At 41.9% G+C, this 17,934-nt stretch overlaps 1 protein-coding gene across 1 annotated transcript in view; it reads left to right on the top strand.

The window, feature by feature from the left end:
• Nucleotides 1-16,798, top strand: part of CAT (catalase) — a 28,766-nt gene extending 11,968 nt beyond the window's left edge. Inside the window, exons 7-13 of the mRNA XM_066363441.1 lie at nucleotides 556-747; nucleotides 1,563-1,715; nucleotides 5,710-5,848; nucleotides 9,426-9,559; nucleotides 14,256-14,363; nucleotides 15,723-15,806; nucleotides 16,093-16,798. Of these exons, the coding sequence (XP_066219538.1) occupies nucleotides 556-747; nucleotides 1,563-1,715; nucleotides 5,710-5,848; nucleotides 9,426-9,559; nucleotides 14,256-14,363; nucleotides 15,723-15,806; nucleotides 16,093-16,158 (876 nt within the window). The 3' untranslated portion in view covers nucleotides 16,159-16,798. The remainder of the gene's footprint in view (nucleotides 1-555; nucleotides 748-1,562; nucleotides 1,716-5,709; nucleotides 5,849-9,425; nucleotides 9,560-14,255; nucleotides 14,364-15,722; nucleotides 15,807-16,092) is intronic.
• The last annotated feature ends 1,136 nt before the right edge of the window (nucleotides 16,799-17,934 follow it).

The raw sequence follows: 17,934 nt of genomic DNA, 5'->3' as shown, positions 1-17,934 counted from the left end.
AGTAAAATCAATTACAAATGTCAGAAAAGTTTAAAAAAATACTGTTTACAAAAAGGAAAGGAGAGGGAGAGAGGGAGAGAGAGAGAAACGTTGATTTGTTGTTCCACTTATTTATGCATTCATTGGTTGGTTCTTATATGTGCCCTGACCAGGAATCGAACCTGCAACCTTTGCATATTGGGACAATGCTCTAACTAGTTGAGCTACCTGGCCAGGGCCAGCATTCTTTATATGGGGGAAAAATAGAAAATAAACTATATGTCAATAATTTTAAAAATGCAAATAATATAGACTACAAAAAGGATAATATCGGACTACTTTTAAATATGAATTGTATAGAGGGATTCCCCAGACATTGAAAAGAGTCAGAATAATTAAGTAAAATTTCTTGTTGATAAATTCATAGTTGTGTCAGATTTGAACAGTGGGATTATTGTTGGAGGGGCAATCCAGTCTTTGAGTAGTGCTACTCATAATACTGCAATGAATTACTAATTAGAGTTTGCTAACTGTGCCTATAAGTTTCAGTTTGAACTTTTTCCTTTCATCCTGTAGACTGACCAGGGCATCAAAAACCTTTCAGTTGAAGATGCAGCAAAACTTGCTCAGGAAGATCCTGACTATGGCCTCCGGGATCTTTTTAATGCCATTGCCACAGGCAACTATCCATCCTGGACTTCTTACATCCAGGTCATGACATTTAAGGAGGCAGAAACTTGTTCATTTAATCCATTTGATGTTACCAAGGTAAGTCGGTTAACAAGGAAATTATTTTCTTTTTTAAGTCTTTTTGTATCTAATTTTGACAACTTTCCATCCAGCATTCATCAGGGCAGGGAAGTCATGGGCAAAATGCAGTGGGGCCACTATGGAACAGTGTTCCCTAGTGCCTCACTTCCACTTCCTGTAAGCTCACGGAGTTCACCTAGGTGGCTTGATACATTGTTATTAGCAGGGAATAAATTTTGAAAAGCTGATGTACTTTTGACCAGTGAAAGTGTCAATATTTACTGTTTACTATTGTGAAAGATTAACCAATGAACTTACCTTAACTTTTTTTTTTTTTGGTATTTTTCTGAAGTGAGAAACGGGGAGGCAGAGAGACAGACTCCCCACATGCACCCGACCGGGATCTACCCGGCATGCCCACCAGGAGGAGGTGCTCTGCCCATCTGGGGCTTTGCTCCATTGCAACTAGAGCCTTTCTAGCACCTGAGGCAGAGGCTACGGAGCCGTCCTCAGCGCCCAGGGCCAACTTTGTTCCAATGGAGCCTTGGCTGCAGGAGGGGAAGCGAGAGATAGAGAGGAAGGAGAGGGGGAAGGGGTGGAGAAGCAGATGGATGTTTCTGTTTGCCCTGGCCGGGAATTGAACCCAGGACTTCCACACGCCAGGCCGATGCTCTACTGCTGAGCCAACTGGCCAGGGCTACCTTAACTTCTTATCATTTATTACTTTCATTTATTCTTATTGGCTTCATTATATTTGAAAGATGGCATTTTTGTGAGTACTTTAATTTCCTTCAGTTGGTTGACTGGTAATTTTGAATGTCCATTATTTTTAGGTTTGGCCTCATGGTGACTACCCTCTCATCCCAGTTGGTAAACTGGTTTTAAATAGGAATCCAAAAAATTACTTTGCTGAGATTGAACAGTTGGCCTTTGACCCAAGCAACATGCCACCTGGCATCGAGGCCAGCCCTGACAAAATGCTCCAGGTAAGCCTGGTGGATTGAGAGGTACTGAAGGAGGAGTACACACAAGTGCACGTGAGCACACACACACAGACTCAAGCACACACTGTGTAGTGTGGTACGATCTTTGTATGAAGGACTGACTAGAACATCAGTTAAACTGAAATTAATCTGAGTCCTTAGTTTCAATGGGATTTACTGAAACATTTTGAGATGAGCATTACAGTGTAAACCAACTTCATCGTCAAGTTCCTCAAAATATGTTAAGACTTTGACATTTAGTTCTTTAATTTAAAAGAAGTTATATTAGAAAATGCCACAGATAATCTGTAAAGAAAGCACTCTTTGTTCAGTCTGTAATTGACAGGAGGGAGTATTTTTAATTAATTGTAACACATTGGTCAATGTCATTTTATTCATTTCCTTTTCCATGTTGATGCTTGAATTTTTCCATCTGTAAAAAGAGACCTGGACATGGTTTTTACAAACTATATTTGTGTTGGCCGTGGGTTAATTTAACCATTTGTCTTGGTAATGTTCTTAGGCATTGGGTAGTTTTTCATCACTCTCCATCCAGTATGTTCTTTTGAGTGTACAGAGGTGAAAATTCTTTAGACTAGACATCAGTAGGAAAATAATTGGCTTAATAATTATTGAATAAATCAGTCTTTTATGTTTTTGGACAGTGGTCATGAAACAGGAGGTAAAGATCGGACCCTGGGTCAGACTGTGGTGACCCCTGGCCACTGCTGTGGCCGCATGGGTCCAGCTCAGGCGTCACTCCTTGGAGGCAAGCTAAGAGTACCCTGTTTATTTGATGACTTTTTTGCTTTGACATTGAGAACATCGGAGGTTTTTTTTAAATAGAAAATAAGCTTTTTATTATTTCAGTTATATTATTAACTAATAAAAATTGAATGCCTGTCTTTGTGTATGATAGACTGTCCTGGCTGCTATAACAGATACAGAAACACAAGACAACTGTCACCTAAGTCAGGATTCTGTGGTGACTCAGGAGAAATCTTGTGTGATGGGAAGATGATGCCAAATTGGGTTTTATAATGAGGCAGCCCTTGAGATGGCTTTCCTTTCCTTTCCTTTCCTTTCCCTCCCTCCCTCCCTCCCTCCCTCCCTCCCTCCCTTCCTTCCCTCCCTCCTTCTCTCTCTCTCTCTCTCTCTCTCTCTTTCTTTCTATTTTTTATTTTTTGTATTTTTCCGAAGTTAGAAGTGGGAAGGCAGTCAGACAGACGCCCACATGTGCCCCACCGGGATCCACCCGGCATGCCCACCAGGGGCCAATGCTCTGCCCATCTGGGGCTTTGCTCTGTTGTGGCTGGGGCCATTCTAGCGCCTGAGGCGGAGGCCATGGAGCCATTATCAGCACCCAGGGCCAATTTTGCTCCAGTGGAACCTTGGCTGCGAGTGGGGAAGAGAGAGATAGACAGGAAGGAGAGGGGGAGGGGTGGAGAAGCAGATGGGTGCTTCTCCTGTGTGCCCTGACTGGGAATCGAACCCAGGACTTCCAAAAGCCAGGCTGACATTCTACCACTGAGCCAGCCGGCCAGGGCCGAGATGGCTTTTGAAGAATGGATAGGATTTCAGTTTTCCACAGAAATAAAATGAGGCAGGAGAAGGACATGAATGTAGGCAAAAAAGTGGGCTGTGCTGGGTGAATTTAAACTGTAAACAGTCACTCTCTCCTAAAGTAGAGGGAATAGGATTGGGTACATTGAGCGTATGATATAGGGGACCTTAATGCTTGAGTAGAAGTTTGTACAATTGTCCCTTCTAGGAAAAGTTTTCTTTATTTTTGAGAATGTGATCTAGTATTTATCAAGTGGAACCATTCTGGTTGATGATAAATAGAAGAAGGAACTGAGGGTCGGGGATAGCAAAGGGAAGTCGAGCAGATTACAGTCCATGTACAGAATAAACAGAGTGGTCACGCTGAAAGAGGAAGCATAGACAGTGTGACCCTGAGCCCTGAGCCTCGTCCATGTGGAGGTTGGAGTGGAGTTGAACTGTGTGAAGCAGTGTTTACTGGGATTTGCCAAGGCACTAGATTGTCCTGGGGAGAGCTAAGACTGCATTACCCTGATGTTGGGGGAACAGGCTCAGGAATAAAAGGTCACCCAAAAGCTTTCAAAACAACCCAGGTCACCATGGGTCTCTGGGACTACCTGGTGCAGTGAGCAACACTGAATCATGCACTTAGAAGAGCACTGAAGCATAGGATGGAGGCCTGCGCCCAGGGAAAGGACCACATGGCAGATGCATGCTCTCCCCCTCAGCCGAGGACGGGCGCGTGGGGCCTCCCCCTCAGCCGCGACAGGTGTGCGAGGCATCTCACAGAAACCATGGGGAGGAGAACTCTGAAAAAGGATAAGTGGAAATCCTATAATTAGTGAATTACATTATATGAATGAATTGTATAATTACTACAGTATTAGTATTAATTTCAGTTGTGGCAAACATATTGTAAATTTCACATGCTGTCTTTATATATATATTTTTCAATTGACTTAAAAAAGTGTTTGAAAGAGCTTTGTTAGGTTCAGTCAAGATGTCAGTTCTGCGCCTAGTTTGTCCTACAATTTCTTAGATCATTCCGCGGTGAATACTCATGCCATGAGGTATGTTAGGGGTCATGCAGGAAAGGGTTGTCATTCTTATTTAGCTGTTTGGTGACCAGTGAAGAATCACTTAAGGATTTCTGAGTAGGTGAGTAGCGTAACCTGCGTGGGGCCTTAGGAAGACTCTTTTGGCAGGAATGTGTAAAATAATGTGTGGGAGGGGTACTGGGAGTGGAGAGCCAGTTAGAAGGACTTCGAAATTACTCCGATGAGAACAAGTGAGTGTCTGTGGATTATAGTTGTATATTAATGGACAGTGTTTTTCAGTTACCTCTCAACAAGATCATGTTACTAAATTTTAAACTGTGTTACCCAAAGTGTTAAGCCAGACCGTGGTAAAAGACAAACTGGTCTACTGTAAGTGCTGAGAGACTGTCCCGAGTGCCTGATGGTGCAGGTGCCTCTCTCCACTCCCACTCTCTGCAGTGTCCCAGGAGGGGAGGACTGGCCTGATTGCTCAGCGAGGGAGCTGTGTTCTGTTTGCTGACCCGGGTCCAGCGAGGGCTCAGGCCCAGGGCCCAGGGTGCGACCTCGGTTCAAGTTGAAGTCAGGGTGTAGCCTTGCTGTGCCCATTTCCCAACCTTGGCTCTTCACCTGTAATTAAATGATAGAAGCTACATCCAGGAGCTGTATATGGCTTAATAGTATCTTTTGTCCTGTGGGTACATTTACAACACAGCTTAGTCTATTTTGAGCTAGAGGAGGCAATCGGCTTCCAAACTATTATGGACCTCGCCTCCATCATGACTGCGTGACCAGTCATCTAAATATTACCCTAGACTATTTGAAACGATTCTCTCAGTATCTTTGGCAGAGTCACACAGCCAAGAGCAAAGTTTTGGCAGAACAGTGAGACTGGATTCAGCATTCATTGGTATGGGTGATTTGGTACAAAATAATTGCATAAGTTCCCTTATTCAACTTGATTTTTGTTTTGGCTCATAGTGTTAGGGATATAATAATACTCTTTCAGATTCAAAGTCAGTTGTAAAGTCAGTGAGAGAAGACTGCTCACAGGGTAGAGCTTTGAGTAATGAGAATATTTAGATAATTGGCTACTAAGATTAATGTAGAGATAAAGCTTTTTGTTTCAACACTAACAAAAATTTTAAAACGCTTGCCATGTTGCCTTGGTGAATATGTAACTTAATTTAATGTTTGATTCAGGATCTGTAGTACTGTATGTAGGCCATCATCTTGAACCATAGCTTTCCTTGTGTAGCAACTGTTTATATCTATAAAGTCTCAGAGATTGGAAGTGTTTCTGACACTAATTAGAATGAACATGAGAGTTGCTTTTTATATAATTTACTGTACTGTTGGTTTTCTAGACGTTTGCTTCCTTTTGTTACCGCACACAGTATCTGTTTCATCTGTGTCTGCAGGGCCGCCTTTTTTCCTATCCTGACACTCACCGCCACCGCCTGGGACCCAACTATCTTCAGATCCCTGTAAACTGTCCCTTCAGTACTCGAGTGGCCAACTACCAGCGTGACGGCCCCATGACCGTTCTTGACAACCAGGGTAGGTCTGAGACACTTGTCCCCCAGCTGCGAGGGCAGAGGGCGCTGCTGAGCGAGGGGCGGGGCCGCCGGCTGGTGTGTTCAGTCTGGCCCCCGGCCTCCCGCGAGGGCGCTGCTGAGCGAGGGGCGGGCCGCCGGCTGGTGTGTTCAGTCTGGTCCCGGCCTCCCTCCCGCGAGGGCGCTGCTGAGCCAGGGGCGGGGCCGCCGGCTGGTGGTGGCCAGTCTGGTCCCGGCTGAGCGAGGGGCGGGGCCGCCGCCGGTGTGTTCAGTCTGGCCCCCGGCCTCCCTCGAGGGTGCTGCTGAGCCAGGGGCGGGGCCGCCGGCTGGTGGTGGCCAGTCTGGTCCCGGCTGAGCGAGGGGCGGGGCCGCCGCCGGTGTGTTCAGTCTGGCCCCCGGCCTCCCGCGAGGGTGCTGCTGAGCGAGGGGCGGGCAGCCGGCTGGTGGTGTTCAGTCTGGTCCCCGCCTCCTGCTCTGGGACGGTGCTCTCCAGGTGCTCCTGCCAACCACATAATTTTTGCCTGGCAGTGAAGGTTTAAACTGCCTGAGTGTTAACTATTAACTCTCCAGACTTAACTATTTTTAATGTTTTGTTGAGAGTTCCACCTCTGATTTCTACTTGCGATTCCATCTTATGGAGAAGGCAGGGAGAAACAGCTTTCACAGTGACTGTACTACAGTAGCATCTGACAGAGGGGTTAGGTTTTAAAGACTCTTCACAAGTGGACAATTCCTTAAATTACTAGGATTTAGAATCTCGAAAGTCAAAAGCCAAGAGCTCATGTCTTCAGTTTCTCTATACTTCTGCCAGGGCTGTGGAGGAATAAGGCTGGCTAGAATTTGGAGGGGGTGAGGCAGGTGAGGAAATAAGGGATCTGCAGCTAATCAAGGGCTCCCCCCACCGGGCTTTGCTAAATGACTGTAGCTGAATTCATGCGATTCAATGGTGAGATGAGAACTACTTACTGCATTTTGTTTTTTGGAGCTCATTTATCAAATTTATTTGTCTGTTTTCTTTTAATTACATTTTGTGTGCCATGTACAAACAACTTTTATTTCTAATTGTTCTAATTAGGGAATGCTTAAATAATGTTTTTCCTTTTAATGTGCCACAGTTTAGTGTTGATCTTAGTTAACCTTTTTATTTTCCTATTTAGGACATGTGTTTTAGTAATAAGCTACTTACACCGATCGTCAGAAGTTTTACTCTTCAGTTATATTTATAGCCCTAGATGTCTGCATTCAAATAAAGTTAACTTTTCTATGATAAAAATAGTACATGTGCCCTAAAGGAAAATTTAAAACTAGAAGGTAAAAGAGAAGGGAGAAGAGAAACCCATTTATAGTCCCACAAGCAAAGGCCACAACTGGGAATATTTTTTACAGACTTAAGATTATTTTGTGTATATAATTTTGGGCCTTGCATTTGTTACCTTATCACTGAGCCTTATCCATGTATTGAACAAGTTTACCTGCTCACTAACTGATTGTATTAGGTGGTTACCATATTTCTGCTCTCTGAGGTTTATAGAGGCCTGGGGTGTATTATTGCTCAAAGTAATTGATACTTCTTGTATCTGTTTTCAGTGTTTTTGTCCTAAAGTGATTTTGTTTTCATTTTTATTCCTTGGTCCTTCTGTTATTGAGACGGGCTGTTACTGAGGATTGTTCACTTATGAAGAGTCAGAGAAGTTCATGTGTATTTTGGAACTTCATTAATAAGTAATTGCTTACCATTCTTGTTTACCATTATAGTGGTATACATATGAAAAACTACTTATGGATGCATTTGATATACCCTATGCCTCTGTTTTAAAAGTAAAGCATTTGAACTGTGTTCTCAAAGTTCAATGAAAGTGTTTAATTGTTCCCAGTAGTCAAGACTTGAAGCCTGACCAGGCGGTGGTGCAGTGGATAGAGCATTGGACTGGGACGCGGAGGACTGGGGTTCAAGACCCTGAGGTTGCCAGCTTGAGCGCGGGCTCATCGGGTTTGAGCAAGGCTCACCAGCTTGAACCCAAGGTCGCTAGCTCGAGCAAGGGGTCACTTGGTCTGCTGTAGCCACCCCCCCCAACCCCCCGGTCAAGGCACATATGAGAAATCAATCAATGGACAACTAAGGAACCGCAACGAAGAATTGATGTTTCTCATCTCTTTCCGTTCCTGTCTGTCTGTCCCTATCTGTCCCTCTCTCTGACTCTCTCTGTCTCTGCCACACACACAAAAAGACTTGAAGACAACTCCCACTTTGAGTAAAGGCCAGAGTTTATTTTGAAATAGAATTTAAAAATTACTCAACTAGGCAAATTTCAAAGAGCTAACCCTTAATGCAGAAAACCACTGTGGTGGCTGGAGCACTTTACTTTTAGTATAGACGTGATTGACCTGGAATGAATTTCTTGAGCTGGTGATTGGACTCCATAAGAGTGTGCTGTCCTCCCTCTTTCTGCAAGCCCTTGGTACCTTCATAAATGTGATTAGTAGGCACCTCTTGAGTATCCACTCTGTGATCAATCTATTCTGACAGTGTGCTGGGTAAAATTCCCAACCCCAGACTGGTTTGTTCAAACCACTCAATATGTTTCTAGGCCAGTGTGTGTTCAAGTAATTCAAGCTTCTGCAAATATCAGCCAGAGCAGAGTATCGTTAGGAAGATAAATATGCCAGAATGGAAAAAAGTGATTATAAAAAGATGTTTTATCCAGATAAATGAGTACTAACATACTAGAAATATCAAAGCTTTAAAAAAATTTCTGTTTTATTTATCTGTGGAGAGAAAAGTGAAGCTAGAATAGAATAAAGCCATAATCAATAAAGGAGAGATAAGATCCCTGAGGATTTTTTCTTTTTTTTCTTCTTTTCGAAGTGAGGAGGGGAGACAGACAGACTCCCATATGTGCCTAGACTGGGATCCACCCGGCAAGCCCCCTACTGGGGGCTTTGCTCATATAGGGCCATTGCTCAGCAACCAAGCTATTTTTAGTGCCTGATGTGCAGGCTGCACGGAGCCATCTTCAACACCCTAGCCCCATGTGCTTGACCCACCGAGTCATGGCTGTGGGAGGAGAAGACAGAGAGAGAGAGAGAGAGAGAGAGAGAGAGAAAGAGGAGGGGGAGGGGAAGGGGTGGAGAAGCAGATGTTCACTTCTCCTATGTGCCCTGACTGGGAATCAAACTTGGAACATCGACATGCTGGGCCCATGCTCTACCACTGAGCCAGCTGGTCAGGGCCTGTTTTTAAGATCCTTGGGGATCTGGCAGGCATCAGATTTCACAGATTTGCTCATTTAAAGTGTTCAAAGGGAATTCAAGATCTCTTCATTAAGACTCAGAGTGAGACAGCCCAGGCAAGCATTTGGAAGATGGCAGTATTCTCTAAGAATCTGAGTATTGCCTGTAGGTAAATACGGTACATTAAATATAACATATGCACAACTTGTAATATGTATGTGTATATATCATGTTTGTGTATATGTGTATACATACACATTTATATAATTGAATTTGTTTCATATTACATTGTTTGTAGACTTTCTCCATCTTTTATCTCCCTAAGTGAGTCTGTGTGGTTTGTCTTAAAGGTGGTGCTCCCAATTACTACCCCAACAGCTTCAGTGCTCCAGAACAGCAACCGAGGTACGCCCTGGAGCACAGTGCCCGGTTCTCTGGGGAGGCGCGGCGCTACGACTCCTCCGATGAAGATAACGTCTCTCAGGTAACAGCTTTCTTGTCTGCTGTGGGAGCCACTTACTCATTCCACTTCACAGAGTCTGCTATCCTACCCCCCCCAACATGTCTGATGTGCCTAACGTTGAATGCAGGAGGACATTGCTCATCATAAAGCAGTCCTTTCATTAGATGGAGTTGAAGAATTGTGTTACTCTGCTCTTTCAGTACACGGTATGACTCATTTCAGTTCCCCCAGATGTTATTGAAGGGAGAAGGTGGGGCCATTGGGGAAGAAGTGATTTCATGGAAATCTAAGAAATGGGCAAATAAGGCTTAAGTGCAGCCACATCTGAGAATCTGGGCAGGCTTGACAGATTGAAGGGACTGGAGCTGGATTCAGAACAGCTCTAGGAGCCGCAGTGGCAGGCTTGTAGGCGTCCCCACTCTGGGGCGCACCGTTCTCGTGACTCTGCTACTCTCCGCCTGTTCCTGCTAGCTAATGCTGGTCTCCTCTTGGCCTCATAGCTTCTGTCTTATCATTGTGTGGCTTTGCTGTGATCATGGCTTCGCTTCTTTATGGCTTCTTTCTCCCTATATTACATTTTTTGGGGGAGGAGAACCTCTTTTGCTTCTCTCAATATTTCTATACCCGATTCCAGAGGGAGGATATCGGATTGACCTGACTAATCTTTTCATTCTAGGTTGCCTCACTGACTTTTGACCAGCCTGTAGTTAACTGCCCTGGGTCCTGTATGCATCCTCTTTCCAGTGACCCGTGACTGTCTGAGGGCTGTTCCTTTAGTAGCTGCAGTGAAAGAGGCCCTTTGGCTTTGAAGGGCAGCCACCTCCTTACAGTGTTCAGTGTGACTTATACCGCACACAAGGGAAAAAATATAGTTAAAAGTATAGCTGTCCTAGAGCTCTGCTTGGGTAGTTGGTATTTAACATCATTTAAATGAGAATAGGACCTATTTCTGCTTTCTCACTTTGTAGCTGTGGGTTCTAAGTAAAATATATACATAAATTAATTCACTGGGAAGATAACTTTATTTGAAAGGCATTTGTGAGTATACATATATGTGTATATAAAACAGAAGTTACTTTGTTGTTGGATACAGACCGTATTTAGTTGCAGTCTAACATCTGAAAGGCCTGTTGTAGTAACTGCATCACTCTCGGTGTGCAGGGAGACCGAGTGAGCTACAGTTCCTGCCTCCCAGGACTTTGCCTGTGCTTACATACCACCCTTGAGGAGTGAGTTCTTTCCATGCTCGCTCACCCCTGGGAGCGAGTTTCTTTTTCAAAAAATGAAAGGTCCAGTTACAGTTTTATTAACTTAAAATCATGTTTGTTTGATAACCAATTTATAGAAACAAGAAGAACATACATTTGCCTTTTTTTAATGTTGCCTTACAATTTTAAAATAAAATATTTTGTTATCTGGATGGTCAGGAGGCATGAGGACATACATGAATGTTTGTACTACTCAAAGGGTTAAAATGTACTAATTTTATTGAGAGATTTTTTCTCATCATTAAATAGAACTCATGTTTTTAAGCAGTCATGGTACTGCTGCTAAGTTTGTAGCATAAACCTATATTTATTTCATGTAGGAAATAAATAAGAAGGTCCAGATTTATACTCTTAAAAATGATTCACTTGGACTTCCACTTCTGGCTTATGGCAGACTAGCTTGCATTAGGCCTATCCTTTCATGAAAGATATTGGAAAGCTAGGTAAAATACAAAAAGCATCTATTTAAAGGCTTTGGAAAGCTAACAAAGCAGCAAGGATTTGAGGGGCCGAGATCTAGGACAGAAAAGTAGTGCAGAGATGTGAGCTTGGCATTAGGTGTCCTTTCTAATAAGGCATTTATAATTTTGTAAGCATTGGCCAAGATGCTGAGCAGAGTTTACAGTATTTTTATGGGTCTGGAGGGATAAATGTTGGAGTTCGGGCCTGCTGAGGAGGAGACCTTTAGTGAACATCCAGGCTTTCAGTTGAAATCCCTGACAAGCCGTGCTTAAGAGTGAAGGAATACCCGAAATACACTTACCCTCACAGAAACTGAGACATGGCTTTGGATCAGCTCAGTTTCAAACTAGATTAAGATGATCTCAGTTTATCCTAATTGTGTGCCAGAAGCAAACATAACTCTTTGGAGGAAAGTAGAGCCTCAAATTACCTCTACATTTTTTTAAATCAAATGTTCAGCATTTAATAAGTTACCAGAAAAACCTAAGACATAATACTTTATGACTGAAACCAAGGGGGAAAAAATACAAACCTGGCAACAGAAACAAACTTGCTGGAGATCCAGATAATGGAATTGTCAGATACAGGTTTTAAAATAACTGTGACTAATATGTTCAAGAAAATAGATGGCAACGTGGAGAACTAACAAGAGAACTTTATACAATAAGAATTGAATGAACATACCGAACTAGAAAATGCAACAACCAAAAACTGAAATTAACAATTTAGTAAGTGAGTTTAAAGGAAATTAAAGATGACTGAAAAGATTAGTAAATTGGAACGTAGAGCAGTAGATCTTATCGAGACTAGCTCATGAAGAGAAAACGAACTTCTCTTCATTATGAGACACCATTTGGAGATTGAAAAGGCAAGCCCCAGAGTGGTAGAATGTATCTGCATTTTATCTAACAGGTGACTCGTGCAGAATATATAAAGAACTATAGAGCAATAAGAAAAATACAGACAAATGAATAGAAAAATTGGCAAACGAGTTGCGTAGGCATTCATAAAATAGGATATTCAGATAGCTGAAAACCATACAGAAAGATGGTTTACCTCGCTAGGGACATGAAAAATAAAGTCACAAGGAAATATCATTAGCTATACACCAGAAGGACTATAATTAAAAAGACTGACCATACCAAGTGTTGGTAAGAATGGGGAACAACTCTAATTCATATAATGAAAATATTCCCTAGAGATGATTTCAAGTTACCAACATGATGTCACTTAACCTGTGGCATTGGGAAGTGATGTTCACTATTCCACTCTTATATGGTATTTCTACTATAGAGATAATAGTAGACACAAATAATATCAAGAATATAGGTAATATGTATTTATTAGGAAATGATATGTTTTGAGGGCTTATTACTTTTATTTGTAATATAATTTATTTACTTGTAAGTTTATATAACTTAATTGTTAGTAATGGCTGTATTTAACAGGTTATTCACAGAATTCCAAAAAATTTGACAATTTGCTTTTATGGCTGCAGCACACCATTGGAATCGCAAGACCAAATTTCTTTTTTTTTAATTTTTATTTTTCAGAGACAGAGAGAGTCAGAGAGGGATAGACAGGGACAGACAGGAACAGAGAGATGAGAAGCATCAATCATTAATTTTTCATCATGCATTGCAACACCTTAGTTGTTCATTGATTGCTTTCTCATATGTGCCTTGACCATGGGCCTTCAGCAGACCGAGTAACCCCTTGCTCGATCCAGTTACCTTGGGTTCTAGCTGGTGAGCTTTTGCTCAAACCAGATGAGCCGGCGCTCAAGCTGGCGACCTCGGGGTCTCAAACCTGGGTCCTCCTCATCCCAGTCCGATGCTCTATTCACTGCACTACTGCCTGGTCAGGCAGGACCAAATTTCTTTTAGTTCAAGGTGGTAGATTGAGGTGACGTAGTAGGTCTTTTTTCTACTTCTTACATACATTTTAGATTAAAAATTAAATTAAAAATAATGTGGTTGAGCTATCAGTGGGTATATATAAAAAGAAATAATGTTAGATACATCTGAAGAAAAAATTAGTGAATTGGAGACAGATCTGAGGAAATCCCATTATACAATAATATGATTGGATTATGTTAATAGCAAAATGTGAATCTTAAACTTTGTATCATAGTTAAACTTTGCTTAAATTAAAAAAAACGTTATGGCCTATTTTGTAATGACTTAAAAAACCTATGACTATCTGACTATTTTATAAAGTTGGTATTTTGGATAGTTGAATATATTTGGACTTTAAAAACATTAATAGATCAGCACCTGGTATAGTATAGGTGCCCGATAAGTATTTGTTGAATGAATGAATGAATGAATGAATAAAATGTTAGAATAAAATTATACCTATGTCCTAGAAATGGTTGATTTCAGAAATGAGCAGAGACTATTAGGACTCATACCCGATACTTAGTTCCTATTTTTCATTTTAATCTGTTGCTATTCATTTTAGAGGCAAACTTAACAATCTAATGAAAATATCACTACAAACATCTGTCTTCTCAACATATCTTGGCTTTTGAATAACTATGGCTATAATAATGAATTGGGGTTTTTTTCCTCTGTGGCTCTGGGTGAATTGAATAAAGTATGTCTTGTGCTAATTGTACATTTGACAATAGTTTGCACATTCTGGACTTGTGAGAATTAAGAATGTGATGGGATTTTTAGCTGTAGGCTATATTGCCTTATATAAGATTTATAAGCATTGACTACAAAGGACATTATTAAATAGCAGTTATAAGCTATTATCAACAGTTGAATTCCTTCTGTTTTGCTTAAAAGAAAAAATAAAAGGTGAAGAATTCAACACAAATGATGATTTCAAGTATAATTTAAAATAATTCTTAAATTTTAAAAACTGACATGCAATGGGAAGTCTCACTTTCTCATTTTAAAAGTGGCACAGGGGGTGAGTTTTGTCTGTGATCAAGTGGTTATTTGGTTTTTCCCACTCTGTGTATCTTCACTGAGCAGGTGCGAACGTTCTATACGAAAGTACTGAAGGAAGAGGAGAGGAGACGCCTGTGTGAGAACATTGCCGGCCACCTGAAGGACGCACAGCTTTTCATCCAGAGGAAAGCGGTGAGTGATGCTTTGGAAGCTGAAGGGTGACATCTGCTGGCTGGAGAAGAGAATGCAGCTGTGTGAGAGAACCCTTAGGACAGGTGTCCTTTATTTCACTTGAGCTAAGTGGACTTAACTAAGCCCCAATCAGCCTCTGATTACTTTCTCTCCAGTGAATATGGCATATTCACTGACCTTAGCTCTTTGTCCAATGTGTGATTATTTAATTGAGTTTAGGGTGAATTCTCTGCTATGCTGTTTAATTTGACTGTGGCCAAGTTCTTTGCAAGAGAATAATATTCAATATAAAAATGTGGGTCCTGTCACAATTTTGTTTCAAATTTAGATAGTAAAAAAATTCGGCGTATACCTTGCTGTGGTTTCAAGCCCTCCTAACCACGTACTATCATGATACAGACCCTCTTTCAGAAGCAACTGAAACTTGCACATTTTCAGGGGTGGGAACTGGGCTGCTTCCAAAACTGAGGCGGAACTTTCGAGCTAAGGTGCCATGGTATTTCTGATGGCAGCGCTTGTGCTGTGTGATGTTTCCTCACTTATGGTTTCCTGGTCTGCCGCAGCGGTGAACTTCTTGTAAATTGAGGAAACACCGCTATTTCCTTGTCTCTTGGTTGCTGCTTCTATGTCCATAGGGCAGCTGGACTAGCAGCTGTCGGGGTGTGTTTGAAGGCCCGGAGACAAGTACCAGCTTTCTTTGTAGGCAGAGCTCTTTGTAACTGTCTTTCATGAGTGTGTATGTAAAAATATTCCTTTAAGTCTTTGTGGCACTGTCACATACTGCCCTTTCCAGCAGAGAGCTGACATTGCTCTGTGAGCTAACTGGGCGGGTTGCATCTTATCTTACGGGTAAGAGTGATTGAGACGGCGGGGGAGGAGCCAACTCTTGGCATTAAAACAGTAAGATCTCGTATGGATTTATGACGCCCACCCTCTTCCTGGTTGGGAATTCCTGCCTGAGGTGTGTGGAATTGCCCAGCAGGGCAGTGACTTCGTACACTTTAAATTCAGGCAATGTCTGGACCTCTGTAACTTGAGTTACTCGGAGGCCAGCTCTTTCCCTGCAGTCACTGCAGTTTGCCTCGTATGCATTCTTTTTCACAATATCCTATGAGGTGAGTGAAATCATCTTTCTCATCTTAGGGGAGGTGGACACGCTCAGAAGAATGACTTGTCTAAGGTTATTCAGTGTATGTCTGAATTCTCACTGGACGCCCAGTCTCACTCTGTGTTGTTAATCGCTGTGCCGCCTGCTTCCCGCAGAAGTGTCCTTCCTCCCTTGGAGTGACACCTGAGACAGGGACAGACACTGGGGACTAGCCTGGTAGGGACTAAGGTGATGTTTACACTTACTTTCAGGTCAAGAACTTCAGTGATGTCCACCCTGAGTATGGGGCCCGCATCCAGGCTCTCTTGGACAAGTACAACGCTGAGAAGCCTAAGGTGAGCAGGCGGCCTGGCTGAGCAGAGCGTGCGCGTCCTGCAGTAGACCGGGCGTGGTTTCCCGTTAGGATGATTCTCCTCAGGGACAGCTACTAGATTTCTTAAGCAGCTGTTGAGAAACACATCTGAGATAGAATTCCCCTGCTCTGGACAATAGAAGATAGTTTAAGGTGAATGAATTCCGAATTGTTATTTTCATTTGAGCACCCATTAAAGCTAGGATAAAAAACAGGATGCTGCTGCCCAGTGAGTTAATTAACCTCCCTGTCTTGTTTTTTAAAAACAGAGCACGATTCACACCTTTGTGCAGCATGGGTCTCACTTGGCTGCAAGGGAGAAGTCTAACCTGTGAGGCTCGGGGCCCTGGGCTGGGGCCACGTTGCTCTCTGCCTGTGGAGCATAGCATGGTGTTCACGCAGGTAATCCACTCATCGCTGGATGGAAGATTATTCTGTGCTGGAGGCGCAAATGCAAGTCTTTAAAATGATAATCCAGGTGTCTGTAACCAGTAATATAGTAGTGGCTTTAATGCTGTTTTTCTAGGGGGAAATGAAGGTTAGGGCTTAGCAGTCATTTAAAGAAGCATGTATTTGTTTTTGGTAATTGATTGGATTATTTGCTTAAAATGACTAGAATGAAAGTTTCCAGCAGAAATATAATTTTGTTTGGTAAGAAAACATCTTGGTGAAATTAGTATGTTTACATATCATCTATTATATAAAATATGGTTGTGATTATATAAGAAGAAAAGGTAAAGGTAATCTAGTCCACTCAGAAATTTTAATTTTTCTAAGTTACTTAATGCCTTACTGTCTTTTGAAAACAACTTCATTACCATCATGGCTTATACTTATTTCTTATTTCTGCTTGGAATTGATCAGATTTTTTAAAAACTTGGAATTACACTTATGCTAATACAGCACTGATTTTTCAACAGATGGATTTGTAATTATTACATTTTTACAATAAAATAATCTTATACATAAGAAGAATGGTATTTGATTTCTTTTGGCTCTGTATAACTTGGAGTGTCCCACCAGACTCTTAATCTGAATGTCATCTATTTTCAGGGGCTTATCCCTAAAATTGAAAATGCCAAGTCAGGAGGGTACTGTGTGGCTTGTTTAAGCCAGTAGGCTTTAGACACTGGGAACGGAATTTTAATTCTGTAGTGAAAATAGCAAACTTCCCACCTTTGAAAATTACTTAGCTCTCTTTTCCATTAGCTTACCTCCTTATCTGCTTATGAGTTTTTAAAAATAAGGGCTCAGAAGCACAAGTTTTTTTCTAAAACCCGTATTTGCCTATCATGCTTGAAAATCAAGTGAAACACTTTAAAGTTAAATTCTGAGTACTAAATGAAAACCTGTATTCTTTAAATCCTTGTCCCCTTCACCCCAGATATTCAAAACCAGTTTGTACTTACTCCTAAGAATGCCCTGAACCTTGGGCTTCAGGAAACCCTGCGACCACCAGTAAACACAGACTCCCAGGCTTTCTAGTAAACACACTCCCAGTCTTTCTAGTAAACACAGATTCCCAGTCTTTCTAGTAAACACACTCCCAGTCTTTCTAGTAAACACAGATTCCCAGTCTTTCTAGTAAACACACTCCCAGTCTTTCTAGTAAACACACTCCCAGTCTTTCTAGTAAACACACTCCCAGTCTTTCTAGTAAACACAGACTCCCAGTCTTTCTAGTAAACACAGACTCCCAGTCTTTCTAGTAAACACACTCCCAGTCTTTCTAGTAAACACAGATTCCCAGTCTTTCTAGTAAACACAGACTCCCAGTCTTTCTAGTAAATAGATTCCCAGTCTTTCTAGTAAACACACTCCCAGTCTTTCTAGTAAACACAGATTCCCAGTCTTTCTAGTAAACACAGACTCCCAGTCTTTCTAGTAAACACAGACTCCCAGTCTTTCTAGTAAACACACTCCCAGTCTTTCTAGTAAACACAGATTCCCAGTCTTTCTAGTAAACACAGACTCCCAGTCTTTCTAGTAAACACACTCCCAGTCTTTCTAGTAAACACACTCCCAGTCTTTCTAGTAAACACACTCCCAGTCTTTCCGCTACAGCTTCTTTATTCTCCTGTCAGACTCTCCTGCCCAAATTCCTCCTGTGT

The sequence above is a fragment of the Saccopteryx leptura genome, chromosome 1 (assembly GCF_036850995.1).
Source record: "Saccopteryx leptura isolate mSacLep1 chromosome 1, mSacLep1_pri_phased_curated, whole genome shotgun sequence".
NCBI lineage: Eukaryota > Metazoa > Chordata > Mammalia > Chiroptera > Emballonuridae > Saccopteryx > Saccopteryx leptura.
Note: the sequence above shows the minus strand (reverse complement) of the source record. Positions and strands in the feature narration are given on the sequence as shown.